At 44.7% G+C, this 26032-nt stretch overlaps 1 protein-coding gene across 2 annotated transcripts; it reads left to right on the top strand.

Annotated features, from left to right (window-relative positions):
- Positions 1 to 19719: 19719 nt before the first annotated feature.
- Positions 19720 to 25492, top strand: CCR1 (C-C motif chemokine receptor 1). 2 transcript variants are annotated; one of them, XM_081071282.1, is made up of 2 exons: positions 19720 to 20101; positions 23012 to 25492. In XM_081071282.1, the coding sequence occupies exon 2, from the start codon at positions 23078 to 23080 to the stop codon at positions 24125 to 24127; it is 1050 nt and encodes a 349-aa protein (XP_080927408.1). In that variant the 5' UTR covers positions 19720 to 20101; positions 23012 to 23077; the 3' UTR covers positions 24128 to 25492. The 2 variants fall into 2 exon arrangements, with proteins under 2 accessions (XP_080927408.1, XP_080927409.1); XM_081071283.1 differs by lacking the exon at positions 19720 to 20101 and adding an exon at positions 20636 to 20803.
- Positions 25493 to 26032: the final 540 nt, after the last annotated feature.

Here is a 26032-nt window from a genome sequence, read left to right as displayed (position 1 = left end):
GTCTCAGGTATCACAATTTGAGAGGGTTAGTATCAACATGAAGTACAGAACAAGCTAGGAGATAAAGGTCCAGAAACATCAGCCACAGTTGGCAGAACTTGATATGTTTCGAATGACAAATCAAAGTCTTCAGATTCATTTTGTATTTTAGTTCTTCTGGGTGGGGGGCAGTATTTGTTTTTGGTGTGGACCAAAGTTTTCTACACTTTTTTATTAAAGGATTGGATTAGGTGATTTTTTTCAGGTCCCTTTGAGATAGAAAAGTCTATGATGTGATAGCTTTGCCTGTAGAAGAAGGAGTAGACTCTCCAGAGAGGAAAGATTTGATGGTCTTGCAGGAAGCTACACTTGGTCACACACGGGGAGACCTGGCCAAGAACCACCAAATAGTGTGGGAGCAGAATGAGTTGCCCTTGAGCCAGCAGGCTCCCTCCCCACTGCCCCACCCGGACATACACAGAACCTCTCAAGGTTAAAATCATGAATAAATGCAGCCTTCTTTCCAGCTGCAGACGTATTCTGGCATCTGTATTTTAGGGTGGTACATGGACTTCCACAGCAGCCAACCATTACTAGTGACTAAGGCCCAGGTTACACCCCACTCTTGGAGTGTGGCCAGTTCAGTTAAGAGGCTTGGTTTCATCCACCTGCCAAATGATTTTGGATATTCTTACCAAGTTCCTTATCCCAAAATGAGACTTAGTCTTTATATTTCTATAGCGGGTGTTTCAAAAATGTGACTGATTTTTAGTGTTTATATACAGGCTGATATGTTATTTAGTTGAGAGATGATGGTGAAGAATGTTTTTACAGGGACAGTATGCCCAGGCAGTCAAAGTAATGTGGTTGGAGGGTGTACAGCATGAACAGAGGGTTCAGCTTCCTGGCCCCTGGTACTTCCACCTCCACCTATGCCATGAGAGAGAACAATCGCCTCGTTTCTAGGTACCATGTGTGTTATAATAGATATCACGTGTATGTGTCATTTTGTATTCTGATAATTTCAATTTTATACCCTGCACCTCGTTCCGTGCGGTTCAAAATCATTGTAAAACATGATGACTCCAACATATTGTATAGATATTCATTATTATTTATTCATTGTCTTATTGTTGTGTGATGATCATGTTCCCAATTTGCACTTTTATAAATAACTACAATAAACATGTTTGCATTTATTATTATTCCTTAAAGTAGATTTTCCAAAGCACAATTTCTATCTGTAATCATATTTCTAAGGCTCTTGATTCATTTTGCCAATTGCTTCCAGAAAGTGTGAAACGATGTGTATACTCTTGGCACTAGTAGATGGTGGTGCCAGTCTCAGCAAGCATCCATCAACACAGAGAAGATCTAACAGAAAAAAAGTATTTGGCCAATTACATGGGCAAAGGGATGTCATTATCGTTGTAACTAACATTTACTTAATTCCTGAGGTTTTTCTTTATAGACTGTAATTATTAATCATTTATATTTCCTTTTCTGTGAATTATCTGTTTGTGCCCTACGCCCATTTTATCCTGCTGGGTATATCTGCTTTTTCTTACTGAGTCATACACTTGTTTCCCAGGAGAAATAACTCAGCCCGCATGGTTTAAGGCAATTATCACCACCTTCTGACAAGAGCGGCAGATACATGCCAGCTCCCACCATTTCCATGTTTCCAGACACGCCATATTCCCACTGCCCTCCCTCAAAACACTTGTCAAACAACAGTTAACTTACATTACAGCCAATCCAAGATTTCTTAGAAGATTAGGAAAGCTTTCTATCCCTACCCTCTAACATGGTCCAGGAAAAGCAGCCAACCTTGTAGGTCCAGACAAAAAGACACCAAATCAATAATCAACTGATTCATCTAATAGCCTAATTGAGGGTGGATTTTCAATGAAAACTTGAAGTGTATGTATGTGTGTGTGTGCATGTGTGTGTAAACATACACAAAGTGGTAATATATAAATGTATGTACACACGCACATGTATGTAAAATATATTTTCACTGGCTTTCTAATAAGTCAGTATCAATAAATACAAAAATACTAAGTGTCAGTCTTCTGGAGTGGTCATATTCTCAGTAGTTGAGAATTTATGAAAGCACAGCTCCAGGCATAGTGACTGAAGAGGTATAAAAGGCCAAGTTTGGATAAGTGGAAGAGGCAAGCGTGTCATGGTAAGGGTGCGAGAAAGGAAGGGAAGAGGGAAGAAGGCAAGACAGCAATGGACATATTTCACAACACACTCTCCCACTTTGGCCCCATATTCCCTATGAGATTCCCTATGAGATCTGCCTCCTGGATCCAAGGGCACTCCTGGGAGGTAGTGCTTCCACCTGCCTAAACCCCTCACTCCATCTCCTTTTTCCTAGAAACCGGACAGTCTGCCTGGAAGTCTCTTCTAAATAAGCAACTTCTGTGGCCTCTAATAAGTTCTCGCCCAGGTGAGAATAAGAAAAAGACAAGTGGTACCTGGTAATTTAGCAAAGTCCTTTAAGCATCCAGTGATCTCTTAGGTCTCACCACTGATGAAGGGGAGATACCATCTGCTCAGAGATACTAGTAAGGTAGGAAAAAACCTGGCTTCCTCTTTTGAACAGCTAGCATCTCAGGTTTTGCAAGTTTTCAGGAAGATAATCAAATTTGGTGCAGTTCTTTCTTTCTATGATTGAGATCGCATGCTAAACACTCGGTTGAGTAATCCTGGAGATGAACACTGCTGATGTTCATTGAGCAGTTTCCTTAGGGTGTCTGTATTCACTTGGCATTGTGCACTTTGCAGGAAGGAGGGCATAATTCTTGAATAAGCATTGCTTTGATCCATGAGGAGGCAGGGTAAAAAAACAATATTGAAATTTCCCTGTAAAGGAAGAATAACGATTAGGGAATAACTCAATCATTCTCCAACGCTCTGGAGACTTCAATGAGGCAGGTTGCAGCGCAAATTTACACAATCCAAGAAGACTGGAGGTTTGAGTTGTAGTTGTAACACTTACACCTGCCTGACCTTGGGTTAATTATTTAATCTTGCTGGACCTCAGTTTTCTCATCTGGAAAGTGGAAAGAATAACAACTACATCATAGGCTTGCTGTGGAACCAACTAAGTATGTGTGAAAAGGCTCTAGAATATACAGGGCTGAGCAAACATAAGGTGTGGGGAAAATACCACTGTGACATAAGCTTAACAGGGCAGAGCCAAGTGCCTGCTCTGTGTGCCTATGTGTCCAAGGGACCTAGCACAGTGCTGGGGGCAAAGCAGAGGTGTCTTTATAAGGTGGCCTGCTCACCAGTATTTGTGGGAAGAGCTCTAACCAGGCATGCTGTGATTTGATAAAGTAGCTAAGTGACAAGTCAATGAAATTAGCAAGTGTTATTAAACACCCACTATGTGTGTAGGATTGCAGCATATGCTTCAAATGATACAGAAAAGACAGAAAGGACAAACACTTTGCTGGGGTGGGCTCATGGGCTCCCTGGGGATCCCAGCTTGAGGGCGCTTAACCATCAGCATTCAGGCTCAGCTGGGTCAGCAGAACCCCTGTCAGAGAAGAGGCAGAGGAACTGGAAGCCTCTGGTCTGAAAAAGAAAAGCTAAGAAGTTCTTAGTTGTTGTATGTTATTATAGCGTTGGCCTTTGCGATGTGCTCTGCGGCAACCCAGGGTGGAGAGGTTACCAGGGGGCAGATTTCTAGCCCCGTGAACAAGCAGTCTTGTCTCCTAGAAGGGGGGCTGTCCTGGGAGCCCACTGACAGAGCTGGCGAGACGCAGCCTGTGTGGCGTTTCACATGCGGTGCGCTCAGCCCTATGAGGTGGGCTCCCTGGGGTCCGCGGCCAGGTCTTCCCTGCTTGCCACTGCCTCCCTCACACCTGCGCACAATTGGTTCTAGGTACTTACTGAACAAATGAAAGAAGGCAGGAAGGACCATCCTGCTTGTAATGAACATGTTATGTCAGAATAAGGAGAAGTTTCTCCACATTTGAGAGTTTCAGTTAGAAAATTCCTCATCCAACTCCACTCGCATTTCTCAGGACTCTCTTTCTGTTATACCTCCCCCCCAACTTAGTAAATAAATATGGTGAAGAAAAAAATGAACAATGCTTTAGAAATGATGCAGAAAATACTTTTCTCCCTGAGCTCTGGGAAGTGCCTGTTAACCAAGTGCTAACATTTACATCTCTGTATAAATAGGGACCAACCTGCATAACGTTGGTGTTCCATGGTGTCTCACTCTGTGAGACGAGGCCTTGGAAAAGAGAGAGAGAGAGCGAGAGAGAGAGAGAGAGAGAGAGAGAGAGAGAGAGAGAGAGAGAGAGAGAGAATAGATAAAATAGACGAGAAGTAAGAGAGATAAGGGATAGGCGGATGGATAATAGATAGATCTTTAAGTTAATCTCTCCTCTTTCTCCAAATAGCAGCCAGAAATGTTTCTTACCATGTGGGAAACTTTAATTTCTGCTTTGTTGACAACTAAGTAATATGGTGTTCAGGAGGCTTCTGGAAGCCACAGTGGCTGGTCGGACACCTACAAGTATAAATCAGGGTGGAGAGGAGAGGATGGTTAGCTTTCATGGGGAGCATTATTTTGCATCCCACCCCGCAAGATTAATCTGGGTATTTTTTAAATGTGTCAAGCCTCTGTTTTGAGCAATGCAAATCCTGAATGAATTTTTAAAAAATGTGTCAGAGTCTCTGCTTTGGAAGAGAAAAGAGCCAGTGTGGGGTTGGAAAAGGGGTATGTCAGTCCTGAATACCAGAGGGCATGAATAGACTCAGGCAACTACCAGGAGTGACTGGGGTGGGGGCTGCTGTGGAAGGCAGGGAATTGGACGAGAGCAGAGAAATTATTGTTTAATAATGAAAACAGCTTTTCCTGAGCACTTGTGTCACACCAGGGACTCTGCTAAGGGGTTTATGGGCCTTATCTTGTTTTTGCTGTTTCTCAGAGGAGGAACTGAGGCAAGTCGGTTTAGCAACAAGCCCAAGATCACACAGCTAGAAAATAGTGGGGCTCGTCCTGGGAACCGTTTCTATCTGATTCCAATCCCCCACCCTAACCGCTGTATCGGCTGCCTCTCTAGAGGCCTGTGGATGTGCCACTAGGGGTCATGACTCGCATGGCAGCAGAGGGGTTGGGCTAGTGAAGTGTTTCAGTTGGCATTGGACCTTCACTCCAGTGGCCTGTGCCCAAGATTCAGCAGCTTATTTTTATGTCAGAACACCTCTGCTTTAATTCTACATTTCTTTAAAAAGATCTGAAGAAAATGTGCATATTACTCTTCATTATAACAAAGACCGAGTTCTCCCTCTAAGAGTGTGTAGTGGATATTGGCGGTGCTCTGCTAGATCTTCTTGAGTCCCTCTGACCACTTCTGTGCACTCCTTCCCCAGCTTCTGTATCCCCTGGCTTCCAGCCAGGGGGACCTGCACCTGTAACTCTCTGTGAAGAACTGCCCTCAGGCTACGGGAGCTATTTTGACGGCATGCACTTGCGCAGAGATCCAGAAGGCATCTCTCCTACTTCCTGGTCTTGAGGCAGGAAAAACTCTGAGGCTAGTGCTCCACACATCCCCTTCCAGATCAGGCAGGGGCTACCCTTTGGGGGCTTTGCCTGAGACCACACTCCTGCTGGCTTCTTCCCTCCCTGACCTGCTTCCTCATACCTCTGCTAGTTTCTCCCGAGAGCATTCACTTAATAAATCACTCGCACAGGAATCCTCACCTCAGGGTCTGGAAAGCTGATACAAGATAGGGAGTTTTCCATAGATGGGAGCTGGATTTTTCCCAACAACTTATTAAGATATAATTTATAGACAATAAGCTGCATCCGTTTAATGTCTACAATTTGATGAATTTTGACAATTGTATACATCTGGGAAATAACTCCTCTAGTCAAGATAAGAAATGTTTCAGTCACCTGCAAGAGATTCCTTATACCTCTTTCAGTTTAGCCCTCCCTCTGCTCTCAACTCTAGGGAACCATAGCTTTCCAGTTCTTAAGATCAGTTTCTTTGCAGCCCACTGCCTAAACATTAAATCAATGTTTTGTGTTTTCAGTTTTTTTATGATACCACTTCAAGGTACCAATTTCTATATTAGTTAAGAAAATGCTAGCTACTAACAAACAGACTCTAAAATGTATAGTTGGCTCAAACACGAAAGAATGTATTTCTTGATCATGTACAGCTAATTAGGATTCCTAATCATTGGTAGTCTACTTCCAAGCATTAACTCAGGAACCTAGGCACTTTACATATTGTGAGTCTGATATTACTAAAGTCAGCCTCCAAGAGCAAAATGTGTCCAGTTGCATCACCCAAGAGGAAGGGGAAAGAGTATGAAGAACGTCTCATGGAAGGGTTTTATGAGCAGGCCTAGAAATGGCTCACATCATTTCTGTCCACATTCCATTGACTGGAACTCAGTGCTATGAGCACACATAAATGCAAGAGAGGCTAGAAATATAGCTAGTCTGTGTGCCCTGAAATCACTAGTGCTCTCAGGTAAGCATGAGCTATCTGACCAGAAAAGGGAAAGCCAGAAAGAGAAAGAAAACAAGAGATACTGATATACACCACCCTCAATAACAGCAACAACACAACAACAAAATAAGAAATGATAAGAATATAACTATCATCTTTTGAGCAGTTTCATGCCAAGTGCTTTAACATGATTTATCACATTTATCTTCACAATTCTGTGGTAGATGAGGACTAAAGCCATACAAGATTATATGACCCAACATGGTTGCACAGCTATCAAATGGCAGAGAATTGATTTGTGCCCAGGTCTTTCTTGACTCCTAAACCTCTACTGTTAGCATCATACAGAACCAATCAATTACAGCATTTTCCGACTTCCATCAGAGCTATAAAATATCAGCAGCAGATTTCAAAATAACCCAGGGCATCCAGATTCTGTTGTTATTCAAAGATTGTGAAGAATTAGAGAATAAGCTTCTCCCAATGTAGACCTCAGCTACAGATACCAAAGGCGGGATCAAACTCAGCTCCAGGAGACGGAGAAAGTTATTTGGTATTTCCTATCCCCTATGAAGTGTAAGAAGGACAGATCACAGTGAAAATTCTGAATGAAATGATGGGGAGTGGCAAATTTTTTAATTTGAGAAAGAAAGAAAATTCTCTAGGGATAGAGAGAGTGGAATGGAGTGTGGGAGTGACATGAAATCTGGAAAGTCAGATGAGGCTGGCACTGGGGCGATGGGACAGGTGTGGGCCTGGGAAAGAGGAAGGAAGACAGCTGGCAGCAGAGGAGAACAAGTTTGGGAAAAGAAGACAAAAAGTTCAGAAGGGATTTCAGGAAGCTTTATTGTGTAGTGTGGGATGTCACCTTCTTGTGCAGTTAGGATTTGGCCATGAAAAAAGGCCTCTCTAGGTATTTTGGTCGGGAAGGGAAGTCATATAGGGTTTTGATGCCTTTATAAGTAGTAAATGTTTTCAAGTGCCCATGGAACATTCACAAAGATAAACCATATCCAGGGCCTCTAATTTTCTTAAAAATTGAAATGATACAGGATATCACAATGAAATCAACCAAAAATGAAAGAAAACAGAAAAAATTCTAAACACTTGAAAATTTAAAAACATAATTCTAAAGAACACCTGGGTCAAAGAGGAAGTCTCAAAGGAAATAAAGAATGTGTAGAACTAAGTGAAAACAAAAATATAACATGTCAAGACATGTGGGACGCAGCTAAAGCAGTTCTGAGAGGAAAATATGCAGCACCAAAGGCTTACATTAGAAAAGTCTCAAATCAATAATCTGTTTCTTCCTCAAAAAAACTGAAAAAAAGGGTGAAATAAACACAAAGTAAGCCCAAAGCAGGAAAAAACAGAGATAAGAACACAAATCAATAGAACTGAAAACAAAAACAATAGACAAAATCAATGAAACAAAAAAGTAGTTCTTCAAAAAAAGTCATTAAAAATGATAAACTTCTAGCAGAGGATATCACTACAGATTCTTCAGCCCTTAAAAGGGATATTAAGAGAATACTACAAATAACTTTATGTTCTTAAATGCAGCAATTTAGAAAATATGAACCAACTTGGTGAATATTAACACAGAGAAAACGTTTGACAAAATATTTCACCCATTCTATCTTGGGGAAAAAAAGCTCAGTGAACTATGTATGAAGAGAGAAAAACTTCCTCAACTTGATAAACAGCATCTACAAAGAGCCTAGAGATAACATCGTGCTTTATGGCGAAAGGCTGTACGCTTTCCTCTCAGATCAAGAACAAGGCAGGGATGTCTGTTCTCACCACTTCTATCCAACAATGAATCTTAGCCAGTGCACTAAAGAAGAAAAAGAAATAAAAATTATACAGATTGGGAAGGAGGAAATAAAGCTGTCCTCATTTTAGGATGACAGGGTTGTCTACATAGAAAATCCCAAGGAATCTACCAGAAAACTCTTAGAACTAATAAGTGAGTCAGCTAGTTGGCAGAAGAAAACCAACAAACAAAAATCAATCACATTTTATATATTAATGAACACTTAAACACTAAAATTAAAAAACACGATACCGTTTACAATTGCTCCTAAAAACTTTTAAATTACACTTAGACATCAATCTAACAAAACATGGCAGGACTTGTATGCTGAAAACTGCCAAATGCTCATGAAGTAAATCAAAGAAGACTTAAATACACAGAGACATACTATGTTCTTGGGTTGGAAGAGTCCACATAGTAAAGATGTCATTTTTTTTCCAAATGGATCTCTATAAGTATAAGCAATGTATATCAAAATCCCATCAAGGATTTTTGTAGACATAGACAAGCTTATTATTCTTAAATTTATACAGAAATTCACAGGATTTAGAACAACTAGTAAAACAATTTTCAAAAGAAGGGTAAAAAGCAGGAGAAGTCACTTTATCTGAATTCAGGACTTATTACAGAAATCCAGACAGTGTGGTTTTGGCAGAGGGATAGATATACAGATCAATGGAGCCAAACAGAGTGCAGAACTAGACTCATGGATGTGCCTGCCTGCTTTTCGACAAAGGTGCAGTCCCATTCAACAGAAGACTGACGGCCTTTTCAACAAATGGTGCTGGAGTAATTAGACATCCACAGGCTAAAAAATAATACACCTCAGCCTATACCTCACATCTTGTACAATGATTAACTCAAAATGTATCACAGACTTCATTGTAACGTGTAAAATTATAAAACTTTAGAAGATAATAAAGGAGAAATCTTCAGGATCTAGGGCTAGGTGAAGAGGTCTTAGACTTGGTACCCAAAGCACCATTCAAAAATAGAAAAAGGGATAAACTAGGCTTCATCAAATTACACACTTTTATCTATGAAAGACTCTGCTAAACAGATGGGAACACAAGCTACAGGCTCAGAGAAAATATTTGCAAACCACATATTCAACAAAATATTTGTACCTAAAATAGAAAACACTCTCAAAACTCAAAAGTTAATCCAATTTGAAAATGGGCAAAGGCATGAAGAGACATTTCAACGAAGAGGACATACAGATGGAATAAGCACATGGAGAGATGTTCAATATCTTTAGCCATTAGGAAAATACCAACTAAAACTACTATGCTGCACAACTATCAGAATGTGATAGTTACTACACAACTATCAGAATGACTGAAATAAAAAATAGTGACAAAACCAATGGGCAGAAACTGGACCACTCATACATTGCTGTTGGGAATGTAAAATAATATTGCCACTCAAGCAAAGAGTTTGGCAGTTTCTTACAAACCTAAGACATGTGCTTACAATACAACCCAGTAATCACATTCTTGGGCAATTTATCTCAAAATTAAAAAAGAAAGATTTTAAAATTGAAATGTAGCATGCATATAATAAAATGTCTAAAGTACACTTATCTTAAGATTTTGCGTATGTGTACCCCCATGTAACCACCAGTCAGGACATTGCCAGAAGCCCAGAACGTTCCCATGCTTCTTCCCAGTTGGTACCCGCCGAGGTCATTGCTGTTTTAGTTCTATCGCTGTGGATGAGTTTTGACTGTTTTCAATATAAATGGAATCATACAGTACCTGGTAGTAGTAGTTTGTTCTTTCATGTTGCTGCATAATATTTTACTGGTGATAGGAATTTGGGCTTTGCCATTTGGGACTGTTATGAAGATATCTTGTGGATTCATGTATACTTCTTTAGCTTGTGTATATACCTAGAAATAGAACTTCTGGGTCTAGAGAAGGCATATGTTTCACTTTTCCTACTAAACAGTTTTCCAAGTGGTTGTACTAATTTATGCTTCTACACGCAGTGTGTGACAGTTTCGGTTAATCCACATTCTCATCAACACTTGATATTGTCTGTTGTTTGTCTTGTTTTTTCTTTCTTTCTCACTTTAGCCATTCTAGGGGGATGGGCTGCTATCTCATTGAGGTTTTCATTTGCATTTTCCAAATGATTAACCTGTACAGGCCCCTGAATGACCAACTTTGTAAAGGCCTTTGTAGGGCCTCTGGGTCCCCTTTACAGAGACATCATGAAACAGGCATGCTTGAAAACATCAAAAAGGATAAAGTAGGAATTAAAAATGAGAAAAAAAGCACTGTCTTGGCAGCAGTGAAAGGGGAAGGAGAAGGAGGATGGGAGGGTTTGTTGGGAGGGAGGGAGGGAGAGGACAAGCAGGGAGAGGGGTCCTGTGGGGCAGGCACCCAGGAAGAGGAAAAGCTGGCAGAAGTCTGTACAGGGCAAAGGAGGACAGTTACACCCTGGAAGATGCTCTCCTTCGTGGACCCCCTCCTTCACTGTCTTCAGTGGTGTGAGTCGGGCCTGCAAGGGCTAAAGGAACACCAGATTATCACATGAGAAATTTGAACGCGTGTTTCAATAACAGGAAAATTGCCAAGAGGTTCTTGGGGGAGAGTAAACACCAAAAACAAAGGCCAGAAAACAGAACAAAATACCACCACTCCCTCCTCACTCCCCCTCCCAAAAAAAAAACCCACAGAGGGAAAAGGAAGACAGTAATGAGACTAAAAGTCCAGAAAAAGGAAGTAGAAACTGGGTACAAGATACCTCAACTGAAGGCATAAACCTGTGGTTGAACTTCTGTTTGTGTGACATGAACCAGAGCCCATGGCAGTCGGGCAAGACCCCAGCAAGTTCCCTGGCGAGAACTGGGCAGGGGCGGTCCTAGGAGCGGGGCATCTGGAATGTAAGGGAATTCCCCTGCAGTTAGGGAGTTGTGCGAAAGGCAGGCATTCAAGTAGAACTTAGCTTCTGCACAAACTCAGATATAAAATTTGTTCTGTTATCAGACCCTTTTCTCTCGCAGATTTAAGAACAAAGATGCAAACATCTTCTCTGTACACTGCTGGCCTATCGCTACTCTGCAGTGGGATGCTGGTTAACATCAGCTGTTCAGGAGGTAAAAAGGAAAACCACAGGCACTGACCTGAAGGGTTTCCAATTTCCCTGGTGTGAAGACTCTCCCTGTGACCAAGTTCAAGCTGCCAATTTAAGGTCATTGAAGGTGGAGCTCGGTAGCCTGAGTCTACTGCAGGGTTTAAATAAGTCCAATAAAGATGTGCTTTGGATATACAGTATCCGATGTGCTGAATGCCTTACCTGCATCATGTTACTACGAGAAAAGTGAAGCTCAGAAAATTAGTTAACTTACTCTGGGTCATTAGCTACTAATTGGAGGAACCAGGAGTTTAAAATAAACATATCGGTCTGACCTAGATCAATGGCTCTCAAGCTTTTCAGTCTCAGGAAGTTTTATACTCTAACGACAACTTGAAGACACCAAAGAGCTTTTGTTTATGTGGATTACTAATATTTACTGTAGTAGAATTGAAATGGAGAACTATTAAAAATTCAGTAATTTACTTAAAAATAACAATAATAAAATGGTTCCATGTTAACATAAATAACGCTTTCATGAAAATAATTCTATTTTCCAAAATGAAAAAAGTTTAGTGGGAAGAGCAGTATCATTTTCCCATTTTTGCAAACCTCTGATGCCTGGCTTCAATAGTCAGCTTGATCCCCATGGCTGCACCTGCATCCAGTCTGTTCTGATGTTACTTTGGTTGAAGTCTGTGAAGGAAAACCAGCCTTGGACAGATACATAGTTGGAAAAAAGAAGACATTGGGTACGCCTTGGATGGGTTTGGGGGACCCCAGGGGTCTTTGGACCACATTTTAAGAACTGCTTTACAGATGATAGGTGCACTTGGTACAGACATCAAATGGTACAAAATAACATACAGTGAAAACGAAGTCTTTGTGTCTCCGACAGCCGCCTGGCTCCCTCATGGGAGACCACACATATGAGCAGTCCATTGCGCCGCCTTCCAGAGACCTGGTGCCTTCACAACCAGCGCCTCCCAGCTGGCCTGCCCACCGCATCGCGCCCTTGCTTGTTCACTCCAGCCTGCAGGTGCTTTGCACCGACACGAAAGTTTGCACAGCACTGCATGGGCCTTCTCCAATCCTCACAGTACAGGGATCATCCTCTAACCTGTGTCTTCTGCTACATGTATAAATATTTGTAAGATAAATTCCCAGAAGTAAGATTAGAACAAAAGACATGCACACGTTTGAATTCTGATAAACATGGCCGAACAGCCCTCCATGACCGCGGCTCAATTTCCACTCCCACCAGCAATGGGCACACATGACTTTTTCTCCACAGCCTCACCTACTCAGCATGGGAACCAGACGTGAAGTTGGGGGGGTCTGACTCCAGGACCTGGGTGTCCCCACTAAGCCCCAGGGGGGATCTCAGAAGCCACCATTCATCTGGGCAGCCCAACGTGTGTGCCCCTGTGTCTAATAACCAGTCCTGCGATGTTTCCTGACATCCTGAAGGTGCTGGGTGTGGGGCTATTTGTTCCACAGCATCGCATGTCTCCTTCCCTGGTCCCCTGACAGACTCCAACTCCTCTCTCTAGTCTGTATTAAGTGGCCAGTCCGTAAACATCTCTGCAAAGTGCTTTTGACCTCACCCACCTTCCTCTGTGCATGTCTTGAGCCCTACACAGATTCGTACCCCACTAGACCATGACCTTCTAGACTGGGGTGTCTCACTTTGATGTGCAGACAAATCCCCAGGGATCTAGGGAGAGAGCAGATTCTGTGGTGGGGCCTGAGTATCTGCATTTCTGAGAAGCACTCAGGTCTGGCCATCACACATTAAACAGCAGGGGTCTAGCAATGAGTCTCAAACTCCAACACAAATACGATGGCCCTGGAGGCCTTGTTCCAACCCAGCCTCCTGGGTCCGACACCCGCTCCTGGAGATTCTGATTCAGCAGGTCTGGGCCAGAGCCTGAGAATCTTTATTTCTAACAAGCTCCCAGGTGACACTGATGCTACCGGCCCACAGACCTCACCTGGTGTTAACCCTAGTTCTAGGCCTTGCCTAACTCATCTTCGAGGCTCTTGAACTGCCCAGTGCTTGACAGAGAGAGGGCACTTATAGATGTGTGACGAATGAGGTGGAAGGGGACAAATATCAGCATGAGCCAACCGCATGTTTTAGAGCTTTCAGACTAGATAAAAGAGGTGACAGGGACATACACATCACTTTCTGCAACTTAGATCTGAGATACAGAGGATCTTTATCAACTTCCTCATTTCCACCTGCCTTTCTACCAGGCTCAACCCACAATGAGCCACTACTCAGGTCACAGACCTGCCATGGTCTGGTTAGCAGCCCTTGACCCCAGCTTTTACAGGCTCAGTGGCCATGCTCTGGGCTCTTTGCCGACAGGAACCATCCCCAGAGACCTGTGTATTTGGGTGAGTAGGAGGGGCAGAGGAAGCAGGCTGGGAGGGGATAATGTGCTCCTTCTTCATTCATAGGTGCTCAGATCCTGCCCCCCAGTGCCTACTTCCTACCATGCATCTTCCTGTGGCAGAAGAACCGCAAAGAGGAGCTTTTCTCCATGTCACTGTCATCCAGGCTCTGTCCGGGAAAGCCACGTAGAGGGGCTGTCTCCTGATCTCACTGCGGAGAACCCACCTCTCAAGTGGCTGTTTTCTCACAGGACTCGTCAGAGCTTCCTTGCGCCTATAAATTGACAAAAGGAAGAGGCAGCCTTTTTTTTCTGTTAGACATCATCATGCCTGGTGTGACACCAGTAGCCATCTTGTGGCCATTAGCAGAGCTGGTCTGAGTATGTCCGAAAGATGGGAAGAACCCTGGTCTTGGATGAAGCTGTAGAGCCACTACACTAAGAAACTCTGTAGCCATCCCACCTCTGAACTTGTGATTTATCTATTCAAAGATGCTTACTGAACACCTATCACATGGAGCTACAGCAGTGAACAGAAGAGGGAACGTCATAGCTTTCAGGCAGCTGGCATTGCATTGGAGGAAAACAGACAATGACTAAGAGATAGAAAGATAGATAGATGATAGATAGATAGATAGATAGATAGATAGATAGATAGATAGATAAGACAGATAGGTCAAGTGGTGATAAGTAAATCAGGGAAGGGAGTCATAGATGTCTTCAGGGGCGAGGGAGGAGGAGATTTAATTTTAAATAAGGTGGTTAGAGAATGCCTCACACAGGAAGTAACATATATGTATAGAAATGAAGGGGATAAGGGAGCATGTTATGCAGGTATCTGGGGGAAGTGCATCCAGGTAGAGGGAAAGAGCAAGTGCAAGGTCCTGAGGTAGAAATGCACCTGGCGAGTTCAAGGATATCCTGGGTCAATCTGGCTGAAGAGGAGTGAGCAAAGGGGAGAGTTTTAGCAGAGGAGGCCAGAAAAGGAATGAGGGCCAGGCGGTGTACCACCTTGCAGGCTAATGTAACGAAGAAGAGAGCCTGACTTGAATAACTCTTAAAGGATTACTCTGGCCACTGTGTTGGAAAGACACTGTGGTCTTGGGTGGTTTGGTCCCAAGTGGGGCAGTGGAGGTAGTGAGGAGGGATTGGATTCCTTATATGTTTTGAAAATAGACCTAACAGGTTTTGCAGAAACATTACATGCCAGGTTTGAAAGGGCTGAGTCAAGTATAACTCCAAGGTTTTGGTAGGGCTGATGGAAAGGATAGAGCTGCCATTTTCCTCTAGATGAGGATGAGAGTGGTAGAAAAGAGTTTTGAAGAAAGATCAGGAGTTTGATGTGCGATCTGTTAGAAACCCAAGTGGAAACATTGAGCAGAGTATTGCATATAAGCCTGGATTTGAGGGAGGAGAGTGGGCTGGAGATGGACATTTGGGCACCTTCAGAACGAATATGACATTTGGAGCCATGAGAGACAATGGTGCCACCAAAGGCATGAGTGTAGATAGGAAAGAAAAGAGGCTCAAGGACAATGCCCTGGAGCATGGCAAGTTGAAGAAGTTGGAACATGGAGTAGAAACCAGCAGTGGGAACTGAGAAGGAGCTGCCAGTGAAATAAGAGAAAAAACAGGAGAATGTGGTGTCCTATACATGTGAAGAAAGACTATCAAGAAGGAGCAATAATGGTGACAAATGTGCTGAGCAATCAAGTCCAATAAGGTCCAAGAATTGGCCATTGGATTTAGCCTCATGGAGGTCACTGGGGGCCTTGACAAGAGCAATGGAGTGATGGGGGCAAGAGCCTGAGGAGACTGGGTTTCATAAACTGTGGGTGAAGTGGAATTGGATACAAGTAATTTTATTGTAGAGTGAAGAAATGAGTCAATAATTACAGATGGAAGTAGAATTAAGGGAGATTTATTTACTTTGTTTGTTTGTTTGTTTAAGATAGGAGAAGTAAGGGTGTGTGTGTATGCTGATGGGAATAATCCAACAAAGCAGGAAAAGCTGATCATACAGGAGAAAATGACCAATGTCCTTGAGCAGGTGAGAGAGGATGGGTCCCCATGCAAAGTGAAAGGGATGGACTTATATGGGAGCGTAGAGAATCCATCCATGTAACAGAGGGAAGGTAGGAAGGGTCTGGGAAAGGGTGGATGGGAAGAGGGGAGGTGGGACTTGTCAAGTCTCTTCTGATGGTTTCTATTTTCCCAGTGACAGAGAAAACAAGTCATCCGCTGAGAATGAGGTTGATGGAGGTGGTGTTGGTGATTCGAGGAAAAGGTAGAAGGTGTGAAATGATGTCTGAGAGAAAATGTAGTTGATGAACAGTAAGGACCCTTTAAATATGGCTGTCTTTAATTTACAACGATCCCAGTCGGTACACGTGTGGGATTGTCTTTAGCCTCCTTCCACCTCATGGGTACAGGTGGGAAGGAGGATCCAACCAGAACTAGGATTTTAGCGGGTGGATATGACAAGCTCAGGAAAGAGTAAAGGAGTTGAGGGTTATGTAAGGGAGGAACTGTGTGATGGCCCATGATGCTTTGCAGTTTCTGCTTATGTTGGCGATGTCATGCAATGCAGCCAGTCTGGCCAACTAGAGGATGAGTGATCACAGAATTGAGGCGCCCCCAGCCACAACTAGCACCAATGGTCACACTTGGGAGTGAAGCCACCTGGGACCAGCCACCTAATCCACAGACTCACAAAATCATGTCATTGTGATTTTAAGAACCTAAGTGTTGAGGTTGTTTATTAAACTGCAAAGATAAACAGAGACATATGTGGATAGTGAAATTATCAAGAATTATTGCAAGAGAAAGTTGGAGAGTAATACCAAACCAAAGCTGACATCTAGGTTTGTGAGAAAATAAGTGTCTATTCTTTTTTTATTTGAGCTATTTTGAGCGAATTGCCTTATAATTTCTTATAAAACATGTCTAACCTATACCATTAGGTATGAAAAAAAGTGATCTCTACCACCCCCAAAAAGCTTAAACCCCCAGAGAGTATCTGCCTCTCATGGATGTCTTCCTGCTGTGGAGGGTGGGGAGGGCATCAGGGAGGAGGTGGCCTCTTGGATGATTCAGGCAGGAGAAGAGCCATCTGACACGATGTGTCCAATACCCTCTTTCACTTTGGGACGTGACCTAGCATAGCAGGGCAGCTGAGAAGTTCTGAGAGAGGGACAAAGGACTATTGGAACCGTCCCTTCTTTGGTTTGTCAGGTTGGGCTTTATAGAATGCTAGGGGGTGAGAGAGCGCCTGGGGGAGGCCAGGCAGGCAAGGAGAGGCAGAGATAAAGGAAGACAAATGACCACCTGGCTAGAAGGAATATGGACTGAGGAGGAGTGGTGGACAGAGACAGGGAAAGGAAATTAGACAAGGTGGAAGAAATGGGGGGAGGATAAGGTGGGGATAAAATAGGGTGGTGTGGAGGGGGCAGGGGTGAGCTACTGCCTAAGGGCCTAAGGGCCACCTGTATCTCTCAAACCCCTCTTGTCCCTCTGTGGGACGCTCACCAATTGGGCTTTCATTTCCTAAACGTGGCCTGGGATCAGAATCAGCTTCTTCGGCCATGTAACCAGACAGTGTGTCCCAGAATTAGGCAACAGAGAGATAGCCATGGTCATGACACCACCGTCCCCTCTCTTGGAAATTAACTTACTAGTGTAGTAGTTGAAACTGAAAGGTGTGCCTGAATGACAAGCAGGTTGTATGCCATAAGGAGCACAGCCCTGCCCTGTCTTGGTTGTACAGAACATAAGGTTTCTGGGATGCTGGGGTTGGGACAGCAAAGGAGAAGCTGAAACACGGCTGGGACAGGATTAAAGGTCATGGGTGAGACAGAAAAAGCAAGTGTGTGGGATTTAAAAAAAAAGGGGGGGGGGTCAGTAGGCCAGGTCATGTGTTGACACTGGAGGGGTGTCAAATTAAGATATCAGCCCCCTAGACAGAGTCAAGGTTAGAATATTGTGTGCACCTTCCTGACACTTCTATCTATTCCCACCACAGACAGGCACGGGTGACAGCCACTGCCTAAATGTCCCATCCTGCATGCCGGTGGAGAAAATCTCCTGGGCTGATGTGCAGTGATAAAAGCCAGATGGAAAACAATGTGTATCTTATGACCCACCTGTGTTAAAAAAAAAAAAAAAAAAAAAAAAGCCTGTGTGTGTGGGGGGGTGGGGGTGTGTATGTGTATACAAATGCATACACACTAAGAGTGTTGCCTGCCACCTTTGAAACGCCATAAGGGACCTGGGTATTGGGAAGGGGAAGCAGAAAAGGCCACTGAGCAGCCTCTTGTGGAGGCCTCAAACCAGAAACAAAAGACGTCTTCCCAGCTCACACCCGGCCCAGCCCAGGTCTCCTGGAGAGCGATTACACAGGACTTTATGCTTCCCAAACCTGAGTATGCATCAGAATCATGGGGAGGGCATGTTCAAACCAGAATTTCTGATTCAGTAGGTCTGGAATGGGACTCCAGAATCTGCATCATGAGCAAGTTCCTGCCTCCTTTATTTTCATGTCCCACTTTCCCCTCCCCTGCGGTGTTTCCTGGGATCCCCTAAGAATATACTACAGGCACTTGCATTCATGTTGCAGGATTTGCAACCTGGGAGAGAGACCCCAAATTAAGACAGGCAATTTGAATGTCTTAAGCACTACACCAGTCATTCATTTGTGTGTGTGTGTGTGTGTGTGTGTGTGTGTGTGTGTGTGTGTGTGTGTATTCCTCTCTGCAGTCACCAATATTAACCTGGTTTTACTGAAGAGGAAAGAGACACTCGAGGGCTTAAAATAACATGGTCGAAGTCAGTAAAAGTAGAGCTAGGATTTAAATGCAGGACTGTCTGATTAGAGAGGCTCATCACTGATGATCCCCTTATGCCCTTCTCTCTGTACAAAAGCGCCAAGTCCCTAGGCCTATAGCCGTGCTTGTCAATCGGGTACCTTTTGCCTTCTTCTTCCAACATCTATCTCTCTGTGGACAGGCTGCCAAAAAGGGGAGACCCAACCCAGAAGGCTCATGGGGTGTTCCAATGAAGAGGACACTGAGGCACCTTGTCCAAAGTCTTCATTTTACAGATGAGGAAACTGAGCCTTCTTGAAAGGACACGTGACATTTTGCAAAGCACATTCACATTTGTGATTTCTGACATGGTGCATTGCTGCAAACCTGTGAGGAAGGTTTAGCGGAGTCCCCATGTCACAGAAAAGATGTGAACAGACAGGGACCCAAGTGCAGAGCAGGTATGGGTAGTTGTGGGGAGAATCAGAATAACCATCATTTGTCAGACACGTTTCCTTGTGCCAGGCGCTCTTGATATTTTTCACATATAAGCTGACCTCCTGTATTCTCCTGTGAGTCTAAGCGTTCAGTGTTCTCCTTTGATGGAGGGGGAACCAAGACTTAGAAAGTCATAATGGGGTGGCCGGTTGGCTTAGTTGGTTAGGGCACAGTGCACATAACACCAATGTTGCCAGTTCGATTCCCACATGGGCCAGTGAGCTGTGTCCTCCACAATTAGATTGAAAGCGACTTGACTTGGAGCTGATGGGTCCTGGAAAAACACATTGTTCCCCTATATTCGCCAATAAAAAAAAAATTGTTAAAAGAAAAAAAAAGAAAGTCATAATGATCTGCCCAAGTCTTACGTGGAGAACTGGGACGTGAACTTGGCCAGGGTTGGACCATTGTATAGAACAGTAGCCCAGGCTGTCAGAAGTGGAGCACGTAGGGGGCGCCAAAGAGATGCTTCCCCTTCTCTCCAGCCAGATCGTTTTGAGGAACAGAGGACCCAGGTTTCCGGTTTAATTCCTTCCACTTGCAATCTTAAAAAAAAAAGAAAGAAAGAAAGAAAAAAGCTACTTACTGACCACAAGAACTCCACCCCCTATCCCCACCCTTACCCCACATTCCAAGCCTTCAGTTGCCCCACAAGCTCTTGGAACACTTAATTGCCACCCACCTTACTCCATCAACTCCACCCAACCCCACCCTACCCAACCACCTGAAGACAGAGCTTGCCAAGGAGAAGTGCAGTGGAGTTACCAGAGAAAACCCTTAGAGTAAACTCAGACTCCAGGAACTGACCACTGGTGGGCGTTGTGGCCATTCACGGATACCTAACCATTCAAAAGGAAGAACTTTGTCCCCTTTATGTCATTCTGAATGACTGAGAACCCCGGAGTCCTATCTCCATCACTACACAGAAAACTGAGTACTGCCTACTCTATCAGGACCTTGAACCTTGAATTCATAAAGACTCTAAGAGCTCTAGAAACAAATACTTCGTGGACACAGTCCCTTGAAACCACAGTAAGTGGCACCTGTCTTTTCTGTCTTGTCGGTTTCTGTGGAAGGTTCTCTTATTTGAATGCATGCATGCAGTTAGGCAGGAGGGTAGTCCTTGTCACATTGCAGGGGATTCTTGGTTTTTACCTGTCTATCTCCTCAAAGGTGGGGGGGTTCTTCGAGGGCTGGGTGGATGTCTAACCAGCCCTTTGACACATCTATAAGGCAAGGAACTATGTGGCAATACAGAGAATGGGTGGATTTATAAGACTGGGTGCTCAGATGTAAAATAGGTTTTTATTTTTGCTTTAAAAAAGGAAGCTTTCTTGAATGACCCATTGTTGGTGACTGGTTAAGAAAGCCAGCCCAGTACTGAGGGACAAGAGACATTGTCTGTGGAAAGCTACTCAAGAGGATATTACTTGCCAAATTTTCCCCGTGTCAATGAAAACCACGCAGGGCATATGAAGTCATTGTCGCTAGAGCCAAATACGAATTAGAAAATCCTGTGCAGATGGAAGGATGATTTAATACTGAAACCAATTTCTTAAGAAGACTACATTTCAAAATCAGACAGCAGGCTGAGTGTGGAGGAGGTAGAATTCCACCCCTCTGAAGGCAGGGAGCTGACCCGATGACCTCTTTGGGTACATCCATTCTGTTCTACTAGCAAAGAGGCAGTGGAATTTTGTTCTGAAGATAGAGGGGAATGGGGGCTACGTGGAGGTATGTATTTTAATTGTTTTTCCATAAAATCGAGAGGGTCTGTTTTTCAGAGTTAGAAACTCCCAGAAGTTTACATAGCTTGCCACTAGCCTGTGTGGCACTCAGTGACACTTTAGTCCCCACTCTGATCAGCAGTACAGCAATTAGGCTGTTCAGACCTGGGGACATTGATGCTGGTAGATGTTTCATAACGGGCTTTCCTGAAAAAAAGAGCCCTGATTTCTAATCTTTGTCAATTTCTGCGTGTAAATATTCCCACTATGGTTGATTTCAAACTACCAACATGCTGAATGCAGCGTTGGGAAGAGAAACGCACAATTGGTTCGTCTGAACCAGCATAAGCCAGCTCCTGCTTACCACCAACCCTGGGTGGCTTTCCCATCACAGACGGCCCTTTCTCTCTGCTCAGAGACTTCACCAACTCCCAGGCTAGAGGATGCTGGCACTGGAAGATTCCAGGCTCCAGGGCCAGAGCTGGCCACTGTGCAGTGACCTTGGGGAAGACTTTTGCAGCAGACTACAGCAGGGCTGGGGGCTTGACTGGCAACATAATCCTTTGGTTTCTCCTCCAAGGTCCCACCCCAGTCCATCTCCCTTTGGGAGCAGCGTGCCCTAGAGTTATTGCGTGGTGCCCAACAAGTAGGGAAAACAGTGAATGGAGTTAGAGGTCAGGGGTATGGAGGTGACTCTCTGTTCAAATGGCACCTGACAGAATGACCTGATGTGCCTTCACCTTTGCCAAAATCCCCGCCCCCCCTGCCCCGCAACTGGGCTCATAGGATCTGTCTCGTACCAGGTGCTCCTCGAGCTTCCTAGCTGCTTGTTGCTCTCACTGTAAACCTGCCTACCCTTGTCAAAGTGCTGACGGCGCAGCTGTGTTGCCAGCACTGACCGCTGCAGTAGAAATCAGAAGCTGCCACGGCCTCCTTAGTGACTGCCAGCCTGGGTTTCTTCAGATACAGGGTAGATCTGGTTAGAAGCAAGTCCAGAGATGGAGGAGTAAGCCCCAGGGATGGACTTGGCAGGAAATAGCAGTCCCTAGCCAGGGTGCCCCATAACCCCCCACCCCTACCCCAAGTGCCTTAATTTCCAACGGCCTTTACAGAAACGTGAATTTCTACGCAGGAAATATTCATTAAGCAGTGTAGAAGAAAAAGTACTAGAGACTCCAGATTGAAGATGGGAATTACGATAAAGGTACCACCTACTTTGGCGATTGGTGCTGAGGTCAAATCAATTCAGATTGGCGGCAACATATTGAAAATTGGAAAGTGCAGTTCACATGGGAGGGACTGTCTTTTCCATCATTGTCAGGCAGAATTCACTTTCTAGATTAACTACAGAGAGGCCTGTTTGGGGGGGAAGCATAGGGGCAGGGTACATTAGTCAGAATAGGATTGGAGCTTGAGACATTCTTGGTGGTGACAGGCTTCAGGGAAGGGTTACTACAGGGAAGGAGGTCCCCTAATATTTACCGAGGACCCAGTAAGAGCCAGAGTGGTTTTTCTCATACATTACCTTACAGTAGCCCTGCAAGGTGTTACTTTCCCACATTACAGATGAGGAAACCGAGTCTCAGAGAGGTAGATTAACTTCTCCAAGGTCACACAGCTGGTAGGTTACACCAAAGCCAAGCTCCCTTTGGGGACGCATCTTCAATAAGCTATCAGAAAGGATTGAAAAGGAGAGCTGAAAAACTTCCCCTAGAGGCTAGAGGCAGGAAAGCCGAGTGGTTTCAGGAATGGGCATGAGAGTGATACCCACCCAGACTTGAGCTCCAGCTCTCATTCTCACCGGATGTGTGTCCTAACCTCTCCAAACGCCTGTGTCATCACCTCTCAAATGGGGGAAAATAGTAGTACCCCTAAAGGGTTGTTTAACATCAAATTCAAAGCCACGTCCATAGGAAGCATGAGGGAAGGATGTGTTGGTTATGGAGAGTGTGGTGAGGTCCCTGTGTCTGGGCTTTCCAGCCACTGGACTTTTCCTTCACAGCACTCATTGCCAAAGTAACTGAATTCATGATTTGTGCACTCATTTGCTTATGGCCCACACCCCCTGTAAGACTACGGTGTCCACGAGGGCAGAGAGAACCTGGGTCCTCCTTGCTCAACATTGAGTCCCAGGGCATGGTACACAGCAGGCGCTCAGTAGACAGTTATCAAGTGGTTGAAGACGTATAATCACTGCCTTGTCTTTGTTGTCCAGAGCACACTGTCTTTAACAGCAAAGTAAATCCAGAAACCATTTTCCTTGAGCGTGGCAGAAGCCAGGATGGAAACGTCAGCCACCCCACAGGACTATGTGGAGACCACAGAATATGACTATGGGGTGGACACAACCCCATGCCCGAAAACCGAGTTGAGGGCTTTCGGGGCTCAGCTGCTGCCCCCCTTGTACTCCTTGGTATTTATTGTTGGCCTGGTCGGCAATATCCTGGTGGTGCTGGTCCTCATGCAATACAAGAGGCTCAGGAGCATGACCAGCATCTATCTCCTCAACCTGGCCATCTCTGACCTGCTGTTCCTCTTCACGCTGCCCTTCTGGATTGACTACAATCTGAAGGACAACTGGGTGTTCGGTAACGGCATGTGCAAGTTGCTCTCGGGGCTTTATTACATAGGCTTGTTCAGCGAGATCTTTTTCATGATCCTGCTGACCCTCGACAGGTACCTGGCCATCGTCCATGCTGTGTTTGCCCTGAGGGCCCGGACTATCACCTTTGGGATCATCTCCAGCGTCGTCACCTGGGTCCTGGCCATTTTGGCTGCCCTCCCAGGCTTTTACTTTTCCAAGACCCAGTGGGAACGCACTCAATTCACCTGCAGTCTTCATTTCCCTCATACAAGCCTCAGGCAGTGGAAACAGTTCCAGGCTCTGAAACTGAACATCTTGGGGCTGATTTTGCCTCTGGTGATCATGATTGTCTGCTACACAGGAATTATCAAGATTTTGCTCAGACGGCCAAACGAGAAGAAGGCCAAAGCCGTCCGTCTGATTTTTGTCATCATGAGCACCTTCTTTCTCTTTTGGACCCCGTACAATCTGACTATGTTTGTTTCTGCTTTCCAAGATGTCCTTTGGACCCATGGGTGTGAGCAGAGCAAGCAGCTGGACCTGGCCATACAAGTGACGGAGGTGATCGCTTACACGCACTGCTGCGTGAACCCCGTCATCTACGTGTTTGTGGGCGAGAGGTTCCGCAAGTACCTGCGCCAGTTGTGCCTGGCTGCATGGCTCCCCTTCCTCCCCACAGAGAGGGTGGAGAGGACCAGCTCCATGTCCCCCTCCACGGGGGAGCACGAGCTCTCTAATGGGTTCTGACACAGGCCTCTGGATCTGGATTTTGATCTAGGATCCAGACGCCGGCTGGAGACGAGGCAGCTTGGCTCTGCCGGCCAGATTCTGACCACTGACACGGAGTGGAATGAGGCCGCACAGGGCTGAGGGAGCTTAAAAGTGGCCAAGACTAGATCACCTCGGGGCCTTGAGTCTACTCTATGAACTCTTCCCTGGAGATGAATGAGTGAACAGGGCCAAAGGGGGCCAGTGAAGGGCCTCGGCCCAAGCAGGATTTCAGATTTGTGAACATTAACATTTGCAAACAAAGTCACTGAGCATCCCCCCTCTCTACCCCCACCACCAACGAAGCTGGAGATAGTGGTTTCCACAGTTGACTTCACTTCCAGCCCAGAGCCAATCAGGAGCCGGCAGCTGCCTCCACCCACCCACCGCAGCCCCACTGCGGGTTTTAGGCTCTTGGAAACCCTGAGGGAGGTAGAACTCATGATGGAAGAACTTGAAACCTCTTGGGAAATAGGATTGGGAAACTGCTGTTGGCAGTGGAAATTTCCTCAGAGAGAATTTTTAGTCACCGAAGTCAAACAATTCAGACAGTAGGCTAGACACTGACCATGTGTATAATACATTGAACTTCTTGAAATAACCGTAGAGGGGAAGGAGTCGTTATTTCCATTACCATTCCTTTCTTCCTGAATATTTTCAGAACGTTCCTTCTCTGTCAGTTGAGTAATATGGCAGTAAATTCTGACAGCTTTATTGCAGAAATTACTAACAGGCCAAAGGAGATGGTTGATATCTTCCTCTGGTTCTCCATCCAAACCTTCTGTTTTTATGGATTAGAGTTCCTGCTACCACCTTGGACCCAGCAGCAGGAAAATGACCTGATGTGAAAGCTGATAGTGTTTGAGCCTAGGAGAGAGGACAGTGTCTACCAGGCAGGGTGGGGTGGGGACTGTCTCTTGAGGTAGGAGGTTGAGAGAGCCCTTAACTCAAAGAAACTTATTTACCCAAAATGTCTCTAACACTTTATCTCTCACCAAAGACCTCCTATTTATCATGTCTTTATTCCCTTTTTCCCCAGACTTATATTTCCTTGAAAATCATTTCTCCAATAACAAAAATTATTTCTAAAAAAGCTTAAAAACACAAAAGGGAAAAAAAACCAGACATCAACATTACCCATGATCTTACTACCCAAAGACAACCACTGTATATTTTTGATATTTTCTTTTAGTTATTTGGTATTTTCTTTTAGTTATTTTTTTCTCTTGTGCGTATTTATGATTAGAATAAAGATGGACCTCTACTCACTCTTCTACTGTCGTCGTTTTTAAGTCATAGTATGTTTTGATCACATTTCCAGGTCAATAAATCAATTAAAGCATCGTTTTGGGTGTCGGTACTGATTTCCATGGCTGGGAGAACACTAGTTTACTCCACCCATTTCCCCATTATTGCTTGCACAAATCAGTTCAATCCAGCATGGTAACTGAGGACCTGCTGCATCTAAAGCAAGCCTTGGGAGACAAAGGTGCAGAAGGGAGTTCTGTTCTCGAAGAATCTTCCGCTCAGTGGGGTTGCCAGCAGAGCCAGGGTGGGATGGGTGGGGCTGCCACGGAGCCCACAGTGGCAGGGCAGCCCAGGGGAAGAAAGAATGCATCAGTCAGAAAGCACCCTAAGGGGATGGGTGTCCCACCTCACAACACAGTGGCTGACCATTGGGCTGGCCTTTCTCTTTTTGGACACTAGAGATGTGCTTTTATCAAGCCCCCCTCCCCTTTAGGCAGAGACTGGCTACGTTTGCATGTTGTCTTTGTGCAAAGAAGGTTTAGAAAACTCATCTGGGGAAGAGGAGGTCACACTGCATTGGGCTTATACCTCCACATGCAAAATGTGGACAAATGTAGGCCTTGCCAGTCAAGGTGA

The sequence above is a fragment of the Rhinolophus hipposideros genome (genome assembly GCF_964194185.1).
Source record: "Rhinolophus hipposideros genome assembly, chromosome: 14".
Taxonomy (NCBI): domain Eukaryota; kingdom Metazoa; phylum Chordata; class Mammalia; order Chiroptera; family Rhinolophidae; genus Rhinolophus; species Rhinolophus hipposideros.
The sequence above is the reverse complement of the archived record's forward strand: the minus strand, read 5'-3'. Positions and strand labels throughout refer to the sequence as shown.